Genomic DNA, 16,222 nt, shown 5'->3' with positions numbered 1-16,222 from the left:
ATGTAAGCCATGCTAGCCGTTAGCGGTAGCGTCTCTATTGTAAATCCGCCCCCAGTGCACTATGCCGTCTCTGCCCCACACTCTGGGGTCCCCCCCCCGCTGAGGGCTCTGGGGGGTGTCCACTCTCTCTAACCCTCCCACCCCTCTCTCCATCTCTATTCACCCTAACTGCTGGCAAGTTGTAACATGTTGAGCTAAGGGCGGGCCTGCCCCCCTCCTCCTGGGGTAAGACTAGCGTCTGGAACGGACGGACTCTCCTTTCTCTCCACCAGCGCATGCCTTCTTCTGTTGCCGTGCCGTGATGCTGGGACCTGCGTGTGTGTTGGAGTGTGTTGCCGTGCGGTGACGCTGTGAGGTGTGCGTGTGTGTTGGAGTGTGTTGCCGTGCGGTGACGCTGTGAGGTGTGTGTTTGTTGGAGTGTGTTGCCATGCGGTGATGCTGTGAGGTGTGTGTGTGTTGGAGTGTGTTGCTGTGAGGTGTGTGTGTGTGTTGGTGTGTTGCTGTGAGGTGTGTGTGTGTGTTGGTGTGTTGCTGTGAGGTGTGGTGTGTGTTGGAGTGTTGCATGGCTTGCCCTGTTTCGGAGGCCTGGGCCGCCTGTCTCTGCTGATATGGCCGTGGCTCTTATCTGGTCCAACCCGCATGCTGCTCCCCCTGTCACCCCGTCTATCAGCCTTGAGGGGTTCACCGTGTCACCCCGTCTATCAGAGCCTTGAGGGGTTCACCGTGTCACCCCGTCTATCAGAGCCTTGAGGGGTTCCCACGATGCTCGGAGACTAGCTGTCATGTTTGTCCAGAAATGTGCGAACATGTCTTGTGTAATGTTGGGCTGAACCTTTTAGTATGGGTGTTGACGTACACACAGAATCCTAGAGGCTAACTCTACCATATCTAGGACTACTTTTACTTTTTCAGTATAATACTCAAACACACTTTATGAATTGTAAATATTGTTCAATATAATTGTACCTATATCATTCTGATATGTAATTATATAGAGTTTTCTATCAATGTTATCTCTAAGGATAAAGATTTTATTTTATTCAAACTGCTTCCCCATTAGATCTATTTTTGTCCCGTGTGGGGTTTCTGCAGGAAGAATTAGCCCCCCCCCCCCCCCTCCCCGCATGATGAAGCCAAGCCCGGCTGTCCCCCCTCCCACTCCTCTGACCGTTTCCTGTTTCCTGTTTCCACGTCAGGAACCAGGATGGGGGGGCGGGACCCGTTGCTCACGAGCGGAAGGCTCAGACTCTGCCCGTGTCCCGCAGCAGGGCGGGGATGATGCATGCCCGCTTACAGCAGCTCAGCAGCCTGGATAACTCTCACACTTTTAACCACAGTAAGTCGCCCTCCATCCCTCCTGTAACACACGTCTAACCGCAGGAAGACACCCTCCATCCACCCATTCATATCATCTTCATCCTCATCGACGTCATCATCATCCTCATCCGCATCATCCTTGTCATCCTCATCGCCTCTTGCCCATCTCTCTCTCTCGGTCTGTCTCTCTCTCTCTCTCTCTCTCTGTCTCTCTGTCTCTCTGTCTCTCTCTCTCTCTACCTCTCTCTCTTCCTCTCTTTCTCTCTCTCTCTCTCTCTCTCCCTCTACCTCTCTGTCTCTCTGTCTCTCTGTCTCTCTCTACCTCTCTCTCTCTCTCTCTCTCTCTCTCTCTCTCTCTCTCTCTCTCTCTCTCTCTCTCTCTCTCTCTCTCTCTCTCTACCTGTCTCTGTCTCTGTCTCTGTCGCTCTCGCTCTCTCACGTTGACCTCATCCTCCCTGACCCCCCTCCGGGTCTCCATGTCCTCACCTCAGCCCCCAGCGTGACCTCAGAGCCGTGCCCCAGAAACAGAGCTATCCTGAACCCGAGGAACCGTCTCCTTCAGTCTGGGCCGACCTTAGGGCCTCTAGCGCCACGGTGGAGCGCCTGTGAACCACTGCTGCTTAATGAAGTTAATCTCTTTGTGCTTTCAGTGTAAGAAAGATTTCAAGTGTTCTGGGATTATCTGTAGACCATGGTAAGAACGTGCCGGCTCCACCAGGCGCTGTACAGACGGTCGTTGATCTGACTTTGTGTTAGAGTTCAGACGCTTTTCTCATGGAAAATACACCGGGAATACCTCCAGTTCCTCTGCCTCTCTCACTAAGCCGGCTTAACCCCTCGTTTGAATTTAATTCAGAACGTATCAAAGACTTAATTCCACACTTATGTTTGAGTAAACCATGTGCCTTGGAGTAATCTTCCATATTTGCTGCTAGATGTGATGCTGCTTCCATCATTTTGTTAGCCAACTGCTAACCACAGCTAACAACCGTAACGTGACGATAAATGTGCTTCACTAGATAACCAGACAACTGTCATCCTCTGATATGCGGCAGAATCACTTTTTATTCAACATGTTTTCATTTTCATTTGGATTGAAATGTAATCTCTTCAGTCCATTGAATTCACACCCTTTATCTCCATTCCTTTAACACTAATTCGCCTCTTCTCTTGGCCCGGTGTATGTTTGTACACACTGTGTTATCAGGAGTCTCGGTTGCGATGCGGTGTGTGTCTGTGTGTGTTTCCCTGCAGCCTACAGCCACTCGGAGGCTGACGTGACGAGCCAGTCTCTGCTGGAGGCCAACATCGCCACGGAGGTGTGTCTGACCGTCCTGGACACCCTCAGTATCTTCATCATGGGCTTCAAGGTAACACACATGAACGCACGCGCACACAGCGCACACACACCCACACACACACATTCACTCTCACTCAAACGCACACACCCATACAAACGCGCACACAGACCCAGGCACACACACACACACACACACACACACGCACATTCCATTATTATTTTTATGTAAATTATCAAATAATATATTGAGCATATAGTGTAAGAGTTTGTGGCATACTTTTATAAACTCAGCAGTTCATTATAACGAATTATATTTATTGTAAGTGTATGGCATTATCGTGTGTTACTGTTACACCAGCAGTCTTATTTCCATCCTGCGTCTCTCCCCCAGACCCAGCTGTGCAGCGACCACGGCCACAACCCCCTGATGAAGAAGGTGTTCGAGGTCCACCTCTGCTTCCTGCAGATCAACCAATCAGAGACGGCCCTGAAGCAGGTGTTCACCTCCCTGCGAACCTTCATCTACAAGGTAAGATGCTTACCAGTATAGTAATGTGTGTCCTTATCGCAAGAGATCTCGTCCTTTTATTCGGCCTTTGTGCTTTATTCGCGACACCAACTTCTTACAATCTTGTCTCTTCACCTGCCTATCCACTTGTCTGTCCTCCTGTCTGTCTACCTGTCTGTCTACCTGTCTGTCCGCCTGTCTGTCTACCTGTCTGTCTACCTGTCTGTCTACCTGTCTGTCTACCTGTTTGTCTACCTGTTTGTCGTCCTGTCTGTCGTCCTGTCTGTCCGCCTGTCTGTCTGCCTGTCTGTCCGCCTGTCTGTCTGCCTGTCTGTCTACCTGTCTGTCTACCTGTCTATCTACTTGTCTGTCTACCTGTCTGTCTACCTGTCTGTCTACCTCTCTCTACCTGTCTACCTGTCTGTCCTCCTGTCTCTCCGCCTCACCTGTCTGTCTGTTTGCGTGTCTCCCTCCAGTTCCCGTGTACGTTCTTCGAGGGCCGGGCCGACATGTGTGCGTCGTTCTGCTACGAGATCCTGAAGTGCTGCAACTCCAAGCTGAGCTCCATCCGCAGCGACGCGGCGCACCTGCTCTACTTCCTGATGAAGAGCAACTTCGACTACACGGGCCGCAAGTCCTTCGTCCGCACGCACCTCCAGGTACGCTAGTAGGTTAGCTACCGCCAGGTACGCTAGTAGGTTAGCTACTACCAGGTACGCTAGTAGGGTAGCTACCGCCAGGTACGCTTGTAGGTTAGCTACCGCCAGGTACGCTAGTAGGGTAGCTATCTCCAGGTACGCTAGTAGGGTAGCTACCACCAGGTTCGCTAGTAGGTTAGCTACCGCCAGGTACGCTAGTAGGTTATCTACCTCCAGGTACGCTAGCTGCTATGGGTACGGTAGCCGCAATGGGTATGTTAGCACATTAGCTACCTCCAGGTACACTAGTATGCTAGTTACCTCCAGGTACGCTAGCCGCTACGGGTACGGTAGCACTTTAGCTACCTCTGACAGTACCAGGCTCAACAATAATAAAAACGTAATACATATTGACTGTATAAAAAAATATATATATACATATCCTTGACCAAACTGTCCAGAAGAATGACCCGGTCCCCTTTGGCCCCGCCCCCAGGTGGTGATCGCTGTCAGTCAGCTGATCGCTGACGTCATCGGCATCGGAGGAACCCGCTTCCAGCAGTCCCTGTCCATCATCAACAACTGTGCCAACAGCGACCGCACCATCAAGGTCTGCCCCACGCAGCCTGTTATTAACATGTTACTAACATGTTACTAACATGTTATTATGTCGTGCGGTGCTGCACTAGGAAAGGCGGTAGCTGCAGTGAAAGAAAGTTGCAAATTCACATTTATATTATTTATTTATTTTAGGGAATGTGTGTTATAAAACGAACAAAGTATATCCCTCACCCTCGAACATGTGGGTGAACTTGTGCGTGTGTCGGTGTGTGTAAGTGCGTGCATGTGAGCGCATGTTACCTTGAAGCCCATGATGTAGGCGTTGAACGCTTTAACTAAAATAAATCCAGTTTAATTCCAATGAAAAATAATTGTAAAAAAAATCCCAAAATTGGAAAATGGGAATTCTCAAATTGCCACTTGACGTGTGAGCCTGGATCCTCATAAGACGTCGTGCCCCCCCCTGCGTCGTCTGCAGAACACGGCGTTCCCGTCGGACGTCAAGGACCTGACCAAGCGGATCCGCACGGTGCTGATGGCCACGGCGCAGATGAAGGAGCACGAGAGGGACCCCGAGATGCTGGTGGACCTGCAGTACAGCCTGGCCAAGTCCTACGCCTCCACGCCCGAGCTCCGCAAGACCTGGCTGGACAGCATGGCCCGCATCCACGTCAAGAACGGGGACCTGTCCGAGGTGGGCCGGAGGAGCAGCTGTGGTAGTAGTAGGGGTAGTAGTAGTAGTAGTGATAGTTGTATTAGTAAAAGCAGAAGTAGATGTAGTAATAGCAGGTAGTGGCAGCAGCTGTGGGTAGTAGTAGGTGCAGTAATAGGTTATTATTAATAGGTTAGTAATAGGTTAGTGATAGGTTAGTAATAGGTTAGTCATAGGTTAGTCATAGGGTTATTGATATTAAAGGGTGAGGTTTAAGGTGTTAGGGTTAGGTGTGATTGCAGCCAAAGGTTCGGGGTTCACAGCCTAACCTGCAGCCACCCTCGAGCGAGCCGCCTACCCCCCTGTCTGTAATGTCCTGTGTGTGTATCCACCGGTAGGCCCCTGGGATAAGTAGCAGCATTATATCAACCATGTGCTGCGTTGACTGGGACCCCTCGGCCCTCTGGTGGCGTGCTGTGCTGCACGCCGCTGTGTCCCACCGACTCACGTTTGTGTTCTGATCCGCAGGCGGCCATGTGCTACGTCCACGTCGCGGCGCTGGTAGCAGAATACCTCAGGAGAAAAGGTGCTGTAATCCCTCCACTAATATAAGTACCACTTACGCACCGCCCGCTGACGGAGCGATGTGCTCAGCCTCATCCTCTCCGGTGCACGGCCACGTGGAGATGATAACCGTAGTTCAGTGGTCTGGATAGAGCCCGTGGTGCTTTAGACTCTGGGCTGTGGGCCGGCGAGGATGGCTGTGTAGTCATCGAGCTGAGGTGAGGGCGAGTCTTGGGCGATGAATGACAACCGCGTCTCTCCCCCCCCTCCCCCCCCCAGGGATGTTCAAACAAGGCTGCACGGCGTTCCGCGTGGTCACGCCCAACATCGACGAGGAGGCCTCCATGATGGAGGACGTGGGCATGCAGGACGTGCACTTCAACGAGGTTCGAGGGACGGATGTGACGAGGGGGGGGGGGGGGGGGGGGGGGGGGGGCTGTGGATATGAAGACGATACCCCGTGATTGTGTTCGGGTTACGTAGACGCAGCCCGTGAAGGAAACGCCTTCATGTCTTCTGGCCCGCTGATCCGCTGCGACTATGTCACTCAATTATTAACGAAGCCCTAGTTGGCTGTCTGTCTGGGAGCCGGGGCTTTTCACTTACGGAGCCGCGTTAAGAGAGCTGCCAAATGCAGTACGGCGTCTCCATCTGCCCCCTGAATCCCCAGCTGAGATCTAAAATATTTAGTCCAGTATTGTGCCAAAGAATGTCCACGTAATGTAGCTACAAAACTCTAGTGCTGCTGCCGGGTATTCAACTGTTAATAATAAATGTAATGCATGATTTAGGACATTTCTACGTTTTATGTGATTCAATCATAAACGTATACTATTAACTGCTCTCCATGCTTCGCCTTTCAATGTCAGTGTGTTGTTGAAGCTGGAGGTTCTCCATAATGTTGTTGCTCTAGCGTCAAGGTTCTCCATAATGTTGTTGCTCTAGCGTAAAGGTTCTCCATAATGTTGTTGTTCTAGCGTCGAGGTTCTCCATAATGTTGTTGTTCTAGCGTCGAGGTTCTACATAATGTTGTTGTTTTAGAGGTGAGGTTCTCCATAATGTTGTTGTTCTAGCGTGGAGGTTCTCCATAATGTTGTTGTTCCAGCGGTAAGGTTCTCCATAATGTTGTTGTTCTAGAGGTGAGCTTCTCCATAATGTTGTTGTTCTAGAGGTGAGGTTCTCCATAATGTTGTTGTTCTAGAGGTGAGGTTCTCCATAATGTTGTTGTTCTAGAGGTGAGGTTCTCCATATTGTGGTTGTTCTAGCGTCGAGGTTCTCCATAATGTTGTTGTTCTAGCGTCGAGGTTCTCCATAATGTTGTTGTTCTAGCGTCGAGGTTCTCCATAATGTTGTTGTTTTAGGGGTGAGGTTCTCCATAATGTTGTTGCTCTAGAGGTGAGGTTCTCCATATTGTTGTTGTTTTAGAGGTGAGGTTCTCCATAATGTTGTTGCTCTAGCGTCGAGGTTCTCCATAATGTTGTTGCTCTAGCGTCGAGGTTCTCCATAATGTTGTTGTTCTAGAGGTGAGGTTCTCCATAATGTTGTTGTTCTAGCGTCGAGGTTCTCCATAATGTTGTTGTTTTAGAGGTGAGGTTCTCCATAATGTTGTTGTTCTAGAGGTGAGGTTCTCCATAATGTTGTTGTTCCAGCGGTAAGGTTCTCCATAATGTTGTTGTTCTAGAGGTGAGGTTCTCCATATTGTCAGTGTGTTCATGAGGCTGAGGTTCTGCGTAATGGATGGTAATGGCGTCCCTGTGTGGCCCGGCAGGACGTTCTAATGGAGCTGCTGGAGGAGTGTGCGGATGGACTGTGGAAAGCGGAGCGCTACGAGCTCATCTCTGACATCTACAAGCTGATCATCCCCATCTATGAGAAGCGCCGGGACTTTGAGGTAATCAGCCTCTACAGGAAGCCGCTCAGCAGCACTCCGCCGAGACACAGGAGCGGATCCTCACGGCCCCCTGCAACCGGTGCATAGAGAAGCTAATTGAGGATGTGTGTGTGTGTGTGTGTGTGTGTGTGTGTGTGTGTGTGTGTGTGTGTGTGTGTGTGTGTGTGTGTGTGTGTGTGTGTGTGTGTGTGTGTGTGTTTATCTTTGCTCATATGCCTGTGTGTGTGTGTGTGTGTGTGTGTGTGTGTGCATGTGTGTGCTTTCTTGTATGTTTGTGTGTGTGTGTCTGTGTGTTTTTGCTTGCTTGTGTGTGCACGTTTGTGTGCATGTGTGTGTGTGCGTGCGTGTGTGTGTGTGCTTTCTTATATGTTTCTGTGTATGTGTGCTTGTGCGTGTGTGTGCTCATGCGCGCGTGTGTGTGCTCATGCGCGCGTGTGTGTGCACGTGTGTCCTTGCTTGTGTGTGTGTGTGTGTGTTGCAGAAACTGGCCCATCTGTACGACACGCTGCATCGCGCGTACAGCAAGGTCACGGAGGTCATGCACACGGGGAAGCGGCTGCTGGGAACCTACTTCAGAGTGGCCTTCTTCGGCCAGGTGAGTGTCACACGGAGAGGGAGACGACCCCGTTGGCCGCCCTGCGCCCTGAGATAGTCTTCTAAGACACAACTTAAAGGGGACGTATTACACCACCAGGCGTCAGTGTGATTAGCCGTCACAAGCCGGTTGGAAAATCTACCGTTTTTAAAAAGGTGGGCGTGTCCACCTAGATGTATGACGGATAGATGAGCAACGTTTTGCTACAGTCCACTGGGTAGGCTGGTAGACTGATCTATCCGTCACACATCTAGGCGGACACGCCCACCTGTGATGTCAGAAGCTGCACACTTTCCAAACGGCTCGTAATGGCAAATCACACTCGCACCTGGTGGTGTAACATGTCCCCTTTAAACATTATGACTGGACAGCGCTCCGTCCGTGTTTGATGTGACCACGGTGCGTTGAGTTTAACCAGAGTTTGTTCTGAAGAGGAGGAAGCTGCGTTATTAATAACCAGCCCAGCGTGGGAGGAGCTAATGGTTCTGTATTTTTTTAGCACGACCACAGCTAGTGGCTGGTTGTGCTCCCCCACTAATCCCCCTCTTCTATTTTGTCCGGTCCCGGTTGAAGGCGGCGGTAAGTTGTGCTGTAGCCTCTGGTGGGAGGGAGCGGCTTAACGTCTCTGTGTGCTGTGGTGGTGCCCCTGTCCTCTGCTGTTCGTCACTCTCACGTCCTGTGTTGCTTCCAAACCGTTAGCCGTAGCGCTCGGCTACGCTACTCTACTGTGTCCACCGTGCATGCTCTTCGCTGGTCGTCCTTTTCAACGGTCAACGTTTTAATGTCTTCATTAACCCGAGTGCAGGGACGTGGCCACACCCCCCCACCCCCCCACCCCCCTGGCTACGCCCCTGCCTGAGTGAGCCGTAACACCTTAAAAAGAAGAAGAAGTACCGCTGGCGATTCAGGCCGCGTGGTAGCTGGGTGTGGTTGTGTAACCGTGTGTTTTGGTAGAAGCTAATTCCCTAATTCTCTCCAGGGCCGTGTTCTGAGGTGCTCTTCTGACGGTGTCTGCCCACTGCCCCCACTGCCGTCACTGGTTGTTGTCTAAGACCATTAGCCAACTTCAGCTAACGTTCCATCATTGGCGTTGGGGCGGTGTGCAAATACCTAGGATGGAGGTGTTAAAGTGTGGATTCTCTGTTTCCCCCGTTGAATGGGTTATGGTAGCGTAGAAGCAAATGGAATAATTTTGATATGATTTGTCTTGTTCTGTTGTTGTTGTCATTGTTGTCGTTGTCCTCTACAACTCCATAGCAGTACCAGTTTACTGACTCATACTCTGAGGTAAATCCATGTGGAAGACAGACTTTCAGTTGAAATGGCGTGAATTGTTGTGTGTTCCTCCCTGCGGATTAATTTGATGATATTGCCCGTCTGCTGTAGAGATATGTCTACCTTAACTCCACCTCTGTCTCCTAATCAGAGCTGGAAATGATTACTGGACTTTTGGGAGGGATCCATCTTTCTTCATGCATCTGTTTAGAGGGAGTTAATGATTCACACAGGATTGATTTAATCTAAATGAGCGTCCACTTAGTAAAAATGAAACGACCTAAAATAGCATTCACAGCGTATCTTGCTTCCATAGTTTCGGCTGTTAAACTTGTGAATAAAAGAGGACAAGTGATTCACTCCTTCTGTTCTGTTAGCTTGGATCATAAATAAAGTGATTTCTTGTAGCGTGCTTCAGGCTTCGTGTTCAGGCCCAGACATGTTAGCATTGATAAGCCTGCCAGATTAACATCAAGTTACCCAAGAGGGAGTTATGTTGAATTCAACATTGATGATTCACTAGGAGATTTTGTGTCATTTGTTCAGCAAGTGAATATCCTGTCTGTAAAAATTGCTATCAAGGTCCAATTGTCTCTTTCTCATTTGTCATTCTGTCGTAAATTTGTATGCATTTTTTAATTAACTCTGTCTCACTGACATTTTCAGTTTGATTTTCATGTGATCTTAAAAGGAATCACTTGTTTTTCACTTCTATTTCTTTGTGATTGTTTTTTTTTTCTTTGTGATTGGGTCGATTCTCTATCATTCGAAAGACATTTTCCCTTCCTGACTGTTGTTTTTTGTCACCTGTTCGTAGGGATTCTTTGAGGACGAAGACGGCAAGGAGTACATTTACAAAGAACCCAAGTTCACTCCTCTGTCGGAGATCTCCATGAGGCTGCTGAAGCTGTACGCTGAGAAGTTTGGACAGGAGAACGTGAAAATGATTCAGGACTCGGGGAGGGTGAGGGCGCCTCACCTCACATATCATCACTTCAAATGTTTCACCATGAATAAATCCCCCGAGACCACTTTTGGCTCATACGTATCCGTCTTCCCTGCTCTAATCCCAGATCAACCCCAAAGACCTGGACTCCAAGTTCGCCTACATCCAGGTGACCCACGTGAGCCCCTTCCTGGAGGAGAAGGAGCTGGCAGACCGCCGGACCGACTTCGAGAGGAGCCACAACATCCGCCGCTTCGTGTTCGAGATGCCCTTCACCGTGTCGGGGAAGAAGCAAGGCGGCGTGGAGGAGCAGTGCAAGCGGAGGACCATCCTGACCAGTAGGTCTACTGGGGGACGCTGGGGGCGCAGCTCCTAGGCTACATGCTAATACAGTAGCCGTAGCCATATAGCGCTTTTTAAAGAGTTAACATATGGGAGAAATGTAGGTTGTAGCTTTCTAATTGGAGCTAGTGAAACATTTTCCAATATTGCCCAATATTCAAGACTTAACTATGAGTTCCGTTTCTTGACTCAAAAACCTTGAATGTTTAATTGGTACAGCCCTCTCAAAACGTAGGTTGACTCGTTAAAAAAAACACTTTACCCGCAAAGACATGATTTCCGCCTGAAGTGAGCCTCAGCATTTCAATATCATCCCCCCACAGAGATGTAGATAAACATTCCTCCAGCGAAGCTTTTTATTGGTCGGCAGAAAGCGCTCGGGCCAGAGTGGAAACGCAAGATTAGATTGTGAAGATGTCAGCCCTTTTTCAAGGATCTGCCCTCGTATCTAATCACACAGCCCTCGATGTTTTTTTTGTTTTATGGCCCAAAAGTACCTCGTTATCCGTAGTACAAGATAACACGTCTTTAAGATATCTTCCTAGGGACAAATAGGAACGATAAAACACTTCTGCACAACTCATCGTGGCCAGACCACAGCTTATGGAAAAAACCCAGGGTGTTTATATTTACATTTACGTTTAGGGCATTTAGCAGACGCTTTTAAATGAGCACATTTGTCAGAAGAAAGAAACAATATATGCTGTCGGTACAGTGAGGATGTTCATAGAACCAAGGGCCAAGAACTGACATTCGCTAGGTTAACCCATTCCCCGTAGACAACACAGATAGCTGGGACAAGATGCTACACAATGCTAAGTACTATTTTGAAGTGCCAGCACGTACAACGTACAACGTACAGTAAGTGTGTAAGGGGGGTAGGGGGGTAGGGGGGGAGGCAATGCAGAGCCCAGGTGAACTCTGAACACGTGAGTCGTGAGTCTGTTGTTGAAGCTGGAGAGCGACTCTGCGGTCCTGGTGTTGTCTGTTGATGCGTCCCCCCCCCCCCCCCCCCCCCCAGCGACACACTGCTTCCCCTACGTGAAGAAGCGCATCGCGGTGATGTACCAGCACCACACAGACCTGAACCCCATCGAGGTGGCCATCGACGAGATGAGCAAGAAGGTGGGCGAGATCCGGCAGCTCTGCTCCTCCAGCGACGTGGACATGATCCGCCTGCAGCTCAAGCTCCAGGGCAGCATCAGCGTCCAGGTACCTCCAGAGTCACATGGTTCCAGAGTCACATGGTTACAGAGTCACATGGTTACAGAGTCACATGGTTAGAGTCACATGGTTACAGAGTCACATGGTTACAGAGTCAGGTGGTTAGAGTCACATGGTTACAGAGTCAGGTGGTTACAGAGTCAGGTGGTTACAGAGTCACATGGTTACAGTCAGGTGGTTACAGAGTCAGGTGGTTACAGAGTCAGGTGGTTACAGAGTCAGGTGGTTACAGAGTCAGGTGGTTACAGAGTCAGGTGGTTACAGAGTCACGTGGTTACAGAGTCACGTGGTTACAGAGTCACATGGTTACAGAGTCAGGTGGTTACAGAGTCAGGTGGTTACAGAGTCAGGTGGTTACAGAGTCACATGGTTACAGAGTCACATGGTTACAGAGTCACATGGTTACATAGTCAGGTGGTTACAGAGTCACGTGGTTACAGATTCACCAGTGTTCAGTTACCGTGGTCACAGAGTCACCAGCGTTCAGTTACCGTGGTACCAGAGTCACCAGTGTTCAGTTACCGTGGTTACAGAGTCACTATCGTACAGTTACCGTGGTTACAGAGTCACCAGTGTTCCGTGACCATGGTTACAGAGTCACCAGCGTTCAGTTACCATGGTTACAGATTCACCAGTGTTCAGTTACCATGGTTACAGAGTCACCAGTTACAGTCACATGGTTACAGAGTCACATGGTTACAGAGTCACATGGTTACAGATTCACCAGTGTTCCGTGACCTTGGTTACAGAGTCACCTGCGTTCAGTTACCGTCGTTACAGAATCACCAGCGTTCAGTTACCGTGGTTAGAGTCACCAGTGTTCAGTTACCGTCGTTACAGAATCACCAGCGTTCAGTTGCCGTGGTTAGAGTCACCAGTGTTCAGTTACCGTGGTTACAGAATCACCAGCGTTCAGTTACCATGGTTACAGTCACCAGCGTTCAGTATGATTGGAGGTGCATTTTGAACTAGCAACGCAGTAGAGAAGGTTGTATCGTGTGGGGTGCTATCGTCAGGAGGCATCAGAGTTGTGTTTGACGAGGTGTGGTCACCCCCCCCCCCAGGTGAACGCCGGACCACTGGCCTATGCCCGCGCCTTCCTTGACGACGCCAGCACCAAGAAGTATGCAGACAACAAGGTCAAGCAGCTCAAAGAAGTGTTCAGGTGAGAGTGAGACCTTAACAACACAAATATAATGAAAAATCAATTACACAGTGCATTCAATAAGTTATTCTTATTAACATTCATTATCGATTATTAATAATATTATTAACATAAATTCTTATTGAAATTTTTTATGTTAATAAGAATACCGTTATTCTTATAACTAATTGAAAAATATATATATATTAATTTCATATAAAAAATCGATTACACTCATTATTAGTAGCATTAATATTAAAGGGAATATTATTCCCTGTGGTCTGTGCAAGCAGGCTGTTCTGTGGAGGCTTGTCGATTACAGTTATTACTATAATTATTATTAGTGGTAGTATAATAAGCGCGTTTCCCTTGGTGCGTTATTACTATAACTACCAGTGGTAGTATTGATAAGTGTGTTTCCCTGTGTGCGTTATTACTATAACTATCAGTGGTAGTATTGATAAGTGTGTTTCCCTGTGTGCGTTATTACTATAACTATCAGTGGTAGTATTGATAAGTGTGTTTCCCTGTGTGTGTTATTACTATAACTATCAGTGGTAGTATTAATAAGCGTGTTTCCCTTGGTGCGTTATTACTATAACTATCAGTGGTAGTATTGATAAGCGTGTTTCCCTTGGTGCGTTATTACTATAACTATCAGTGGTAGTATTGATAAGCGTGTTTCCCTGCGTGTGTTATTACTATAACTATCAGTGGTAGTATTAATAAGCGTGTTTCCCTGTGTGTGTTATTACTATAACTATCAGTGGTAGTATTAATAAGCGTGTTTCCCTGTGTGTGTTATTACTATAACTATCAGTGGTAGTATTAATAAGCGTGTTTCCCTGTGTGCGTTATTACTATAACTATCAGTGGTAGTATTGATAAGCGTGTTTCCCTTGGTGCGTTATTACTATAACTATCAGTGGTAGTATTGATAAGCGTGTTTCCCTTGGTGCGTTATTACTATAACTATCAGTGGTAGTATTGATAAGCGTGTTTCCCTGCGTGTGTTATTACTATAACTATCAGTGGTAGTATTAATAAGCGTGTTTCCCTGTGTGTGTTATTACTATAACTATCAGTGGTAGTATTAATAAGCGTGTTTCCCTGTGTGTGTTATTACTATAACTATCAGTGGTAGTATTAATAAGCGTGTTTCCCTGTGTGTGTTATTACTATAACTATCAGTGGTAGTATTAATAAGCGTGTTTCCCTGTGTGTGTTATTGCTATAACTATCAGTGGTAGTATTAATAAGCGTGTTTCCCTGTGTGCGTTATTACTATAACTATCAGTGGTAGTATTGATAAGCGTGTTTCCCTTGGTGCGTTATTACTATAACTATCAGTGGTAGTATTAATAAGCGTGTTTCCCTGTGTGCGTGCGAGCAGGCAGTTTGTGGAGGCGTGCGGCCACGGCCTGAGCATCAACGAGCGGCTGATCAAGGAGGACCAGCAGGAGTACCACGACGAGATGAAGGCCAACTACCGCGACCTGGCCCGCGAGCTGTCCGCCATCATGCACGAGCAGGTGAGGAAGAACCCACTCCCACCGTGTCAAACCCGGGCCCAACTGGTGCCTGTCGGACCCCGGCCCTAGCGACCGGGTCAGACCCCGGGCCTAGCGACCAGTGCCGATCCGAACAGTTGTATTGAGTTCACCCTGAGCGGCGTTGGTAACCAATGTCCATCTCTCGTATGTTTAGCGCCTTTCTTTTGTTCTTCCTTTGTGCTGTCGCGAGCAGATCGGATGGTAACGTAACCAGTACTCCCTGTCACTCCTGTACCCATCAATACACCGTAGTTAGGACCGGGGCTGCGTGCCCTGACCTGTTCCTCTCCGTCCCGTCCCCTCCCAGATCAGTCCGGTGGAAGACGGGATGAAAAGCGTCCTCCCGGACTCGCTGCACATCTTCAACGCTATCAGCGGCACCCCGACCGGCGCCACCATCCAGGGGGTCCCCTGCACCTCCTCCGTGGTATGACCCCCGCCCGGGGGACCCCCCACCCGGCCCGGGGACCCCGTCGGGCCGGGGGGGCCGCCCGCTGCCTCCGCTCCTCTGCTCTTCGTGATCCCGTCAACGGTTCTCCTTCGGACTGTCTGGTCGGACAGCGGTTCCATGAGGATGGAAATTCACACTCACACACGCGCACAAACATACACACACACACGTAAACATACACACAAACACGCACATACACACATACACATGCACGTAGATACACATATACACACATACACATCCACACACACAGATGCACACACGCACACTAAGGAGTTTGGTCGCTGTCGTGGGATTGGTGCGATGACTTGGTGGGCTGTGATGGAGGACGTGACCCCTGACCCTAGGAGAGGTGAAGGGTCATCGTCTGGAGGTGATAAGGGGACCAGGACAGGTCTGCAGACTCGCTCCCTAATGGCTAGGTGAACAGGTCTCTGCTGATTGGTCCTGAACTATGTACTCCATCGCCTCCTCCAAAGACGTTCCTCTGGGAATCTGAAGCAGAACAGACAACAGTATAAGCATCCCCTCGTTTTACCTGCGTATGTTTTGATAAGGCGTATGTATTTTGTATGTACAGTATTTCACTTTTTTCTAAGTATCTCTGTTGGTTTCCTGATGGGCCGGGTATGCTGAGTGCACTCATGTCCCCACACACTACGTTACACGCATGTAAAAGAGCCTCCTGTGAACATATTAACATTCAACCTTAATCACTTCAATGTCTTAGAGCGGAACGTTTTTTTTATATTTAAGCCATTGCATACACTCAGTGTATTCAAACCTGTTCATTCTTGTATATATATATAAAAAAAGGAGTGTGTGCAATATTTGTCTTTGGCAAAATATCTTGACTCATACACTGAAAAGAGGATGCAACCTTCTTGCCAAAGCAGTGAGGTGGAGTCCAGATCTACTGGGGAGAAATATGAAGCTTTTACCATTTTAGTGTTCAATGAAATGTTTATAAGAAAATATATATATATCTTCTATTTGGTAGGCAATGCATTTTTATTTGTTTTTTATTTTTTATTTAACAGAAAATCACTGTTCTGCTGTAAACTGCTCCCTAATGCTTTTCTTTTAAAATAAAATCACTCATATTTCTGCACTTGTACAAAGGAGGTCCTTTCATTGTTTTTATTTTACATTCAGCTTTATTCTATATATGTACACTGTTACCCAACGTAGCTTGCAAGTGAGTTTGAGTACAGTCAACCAACACATACAATCTGCTGCACAACCAAGAAAATTAAATAAA

The 16,222-nt window shown here is 48.3% G+C and overlaps 1 protein-coding gene across 7 annotated transcripts in view; it reads left to right on the top strand.

Annotated features, from left to right (window-relative positions):
• The window catches only part of LOC115532754 (dedicator of cytokinesis protein 9), an 81,914-nt gene extending 65,836 nt beyond the window's left edge, over positions 1–16,078 (top strand). For 4 of the 7 annotated variants that reach the window (XM_030342633.1, XM_030342629.1, XM_030342630.1 and 1 more), the window contains 18 exons: positions 1,197–1,336; positions 2,572–2,687; positions 3,009–3,146; positions 3,602–3,784; positions 4,260–4,373; positions 4,803–5,018; positions 5,505–5,562; positions 5,820–5,926; positions 7,309–7,431; positions 7,913–8,026; positions 8,600–8,605; positions 9,284–9,313; positions 10,119–10,265; positions 10,375–10,585; positions 11,611–11,801; positions 12,878–12,978; positions 14,351–14,489; positions 14,818–16,078. In XM_030342633.1, coding sequence (XP_030198493.1) covers positions 1,197–1,336; positions 2,572–2,687; positions 3,009–3,146; positions 3,602–3,784; positions 4,260–4,373; positions 4,803–5,018; positions 5,505–5,562; positions 5,820–5,926; positions 7,309–7,431; positions 7,913–8,026; positions 8,600–8,605; positions 9,284–9,313; positions 10,119–10,265; positions 10,375–10,585; positions 11,611–11,801; positions 12,878–12,978; positions 14,351–14,489; positions 14,818–14,943 — 2,260 coding nt within the window. In that variant the 3' untranslated portion in view covers positions 14,944–16,078. Of the gene's footprint in view, positions 1–1,196; positions 1,337–2,571; positions 2,688–3,008; positions 3,147–3,601; positions 3,785–4,259; positions 4,374–4,802; positions 5,019–5,504; positions 5,563–5,819; positions 5,927–7,308; positions 7,432–7,912; positions 8,027–8,599; positions 8,606–9,283; positions 9,314–10,118; positions 10,266–10,374; positions 10,586–11,610; positions 11,802–12,877; positions 12,979–14,350; positions 14,490–14,703; positions 14,712–14,817 lie in introns of all 7 variants that reach the window. The other 3 variants (XM_030342632.1, XM_030342628.1, XM_030342631.1) reach the window with 2 other exon arrangements.
• Positions 16,079–16,222: the final 144 nt, after the last annotated feature.

The sequence above is a fragment of the Gadus morhua genome, chromosome 20, assembly GCF_902167405.1.
Source record: "Gadus morhua chromosome 20, gadMor3.0, whole genome shotgun sequence".
In the NCBI taxonomy this organism is placed as follows: domain Eukaryota; kingdom Metazoa; phylum Chordata; class Actinopteri; order Gadiformes; family Gadidae; genus Gadus; species Gadus morhua.
The sequence above is the reverse complement of the archived record's forward strand: the minus strand, read 5'-3'. Positions and strand labels throughout refer to the sequence as shown.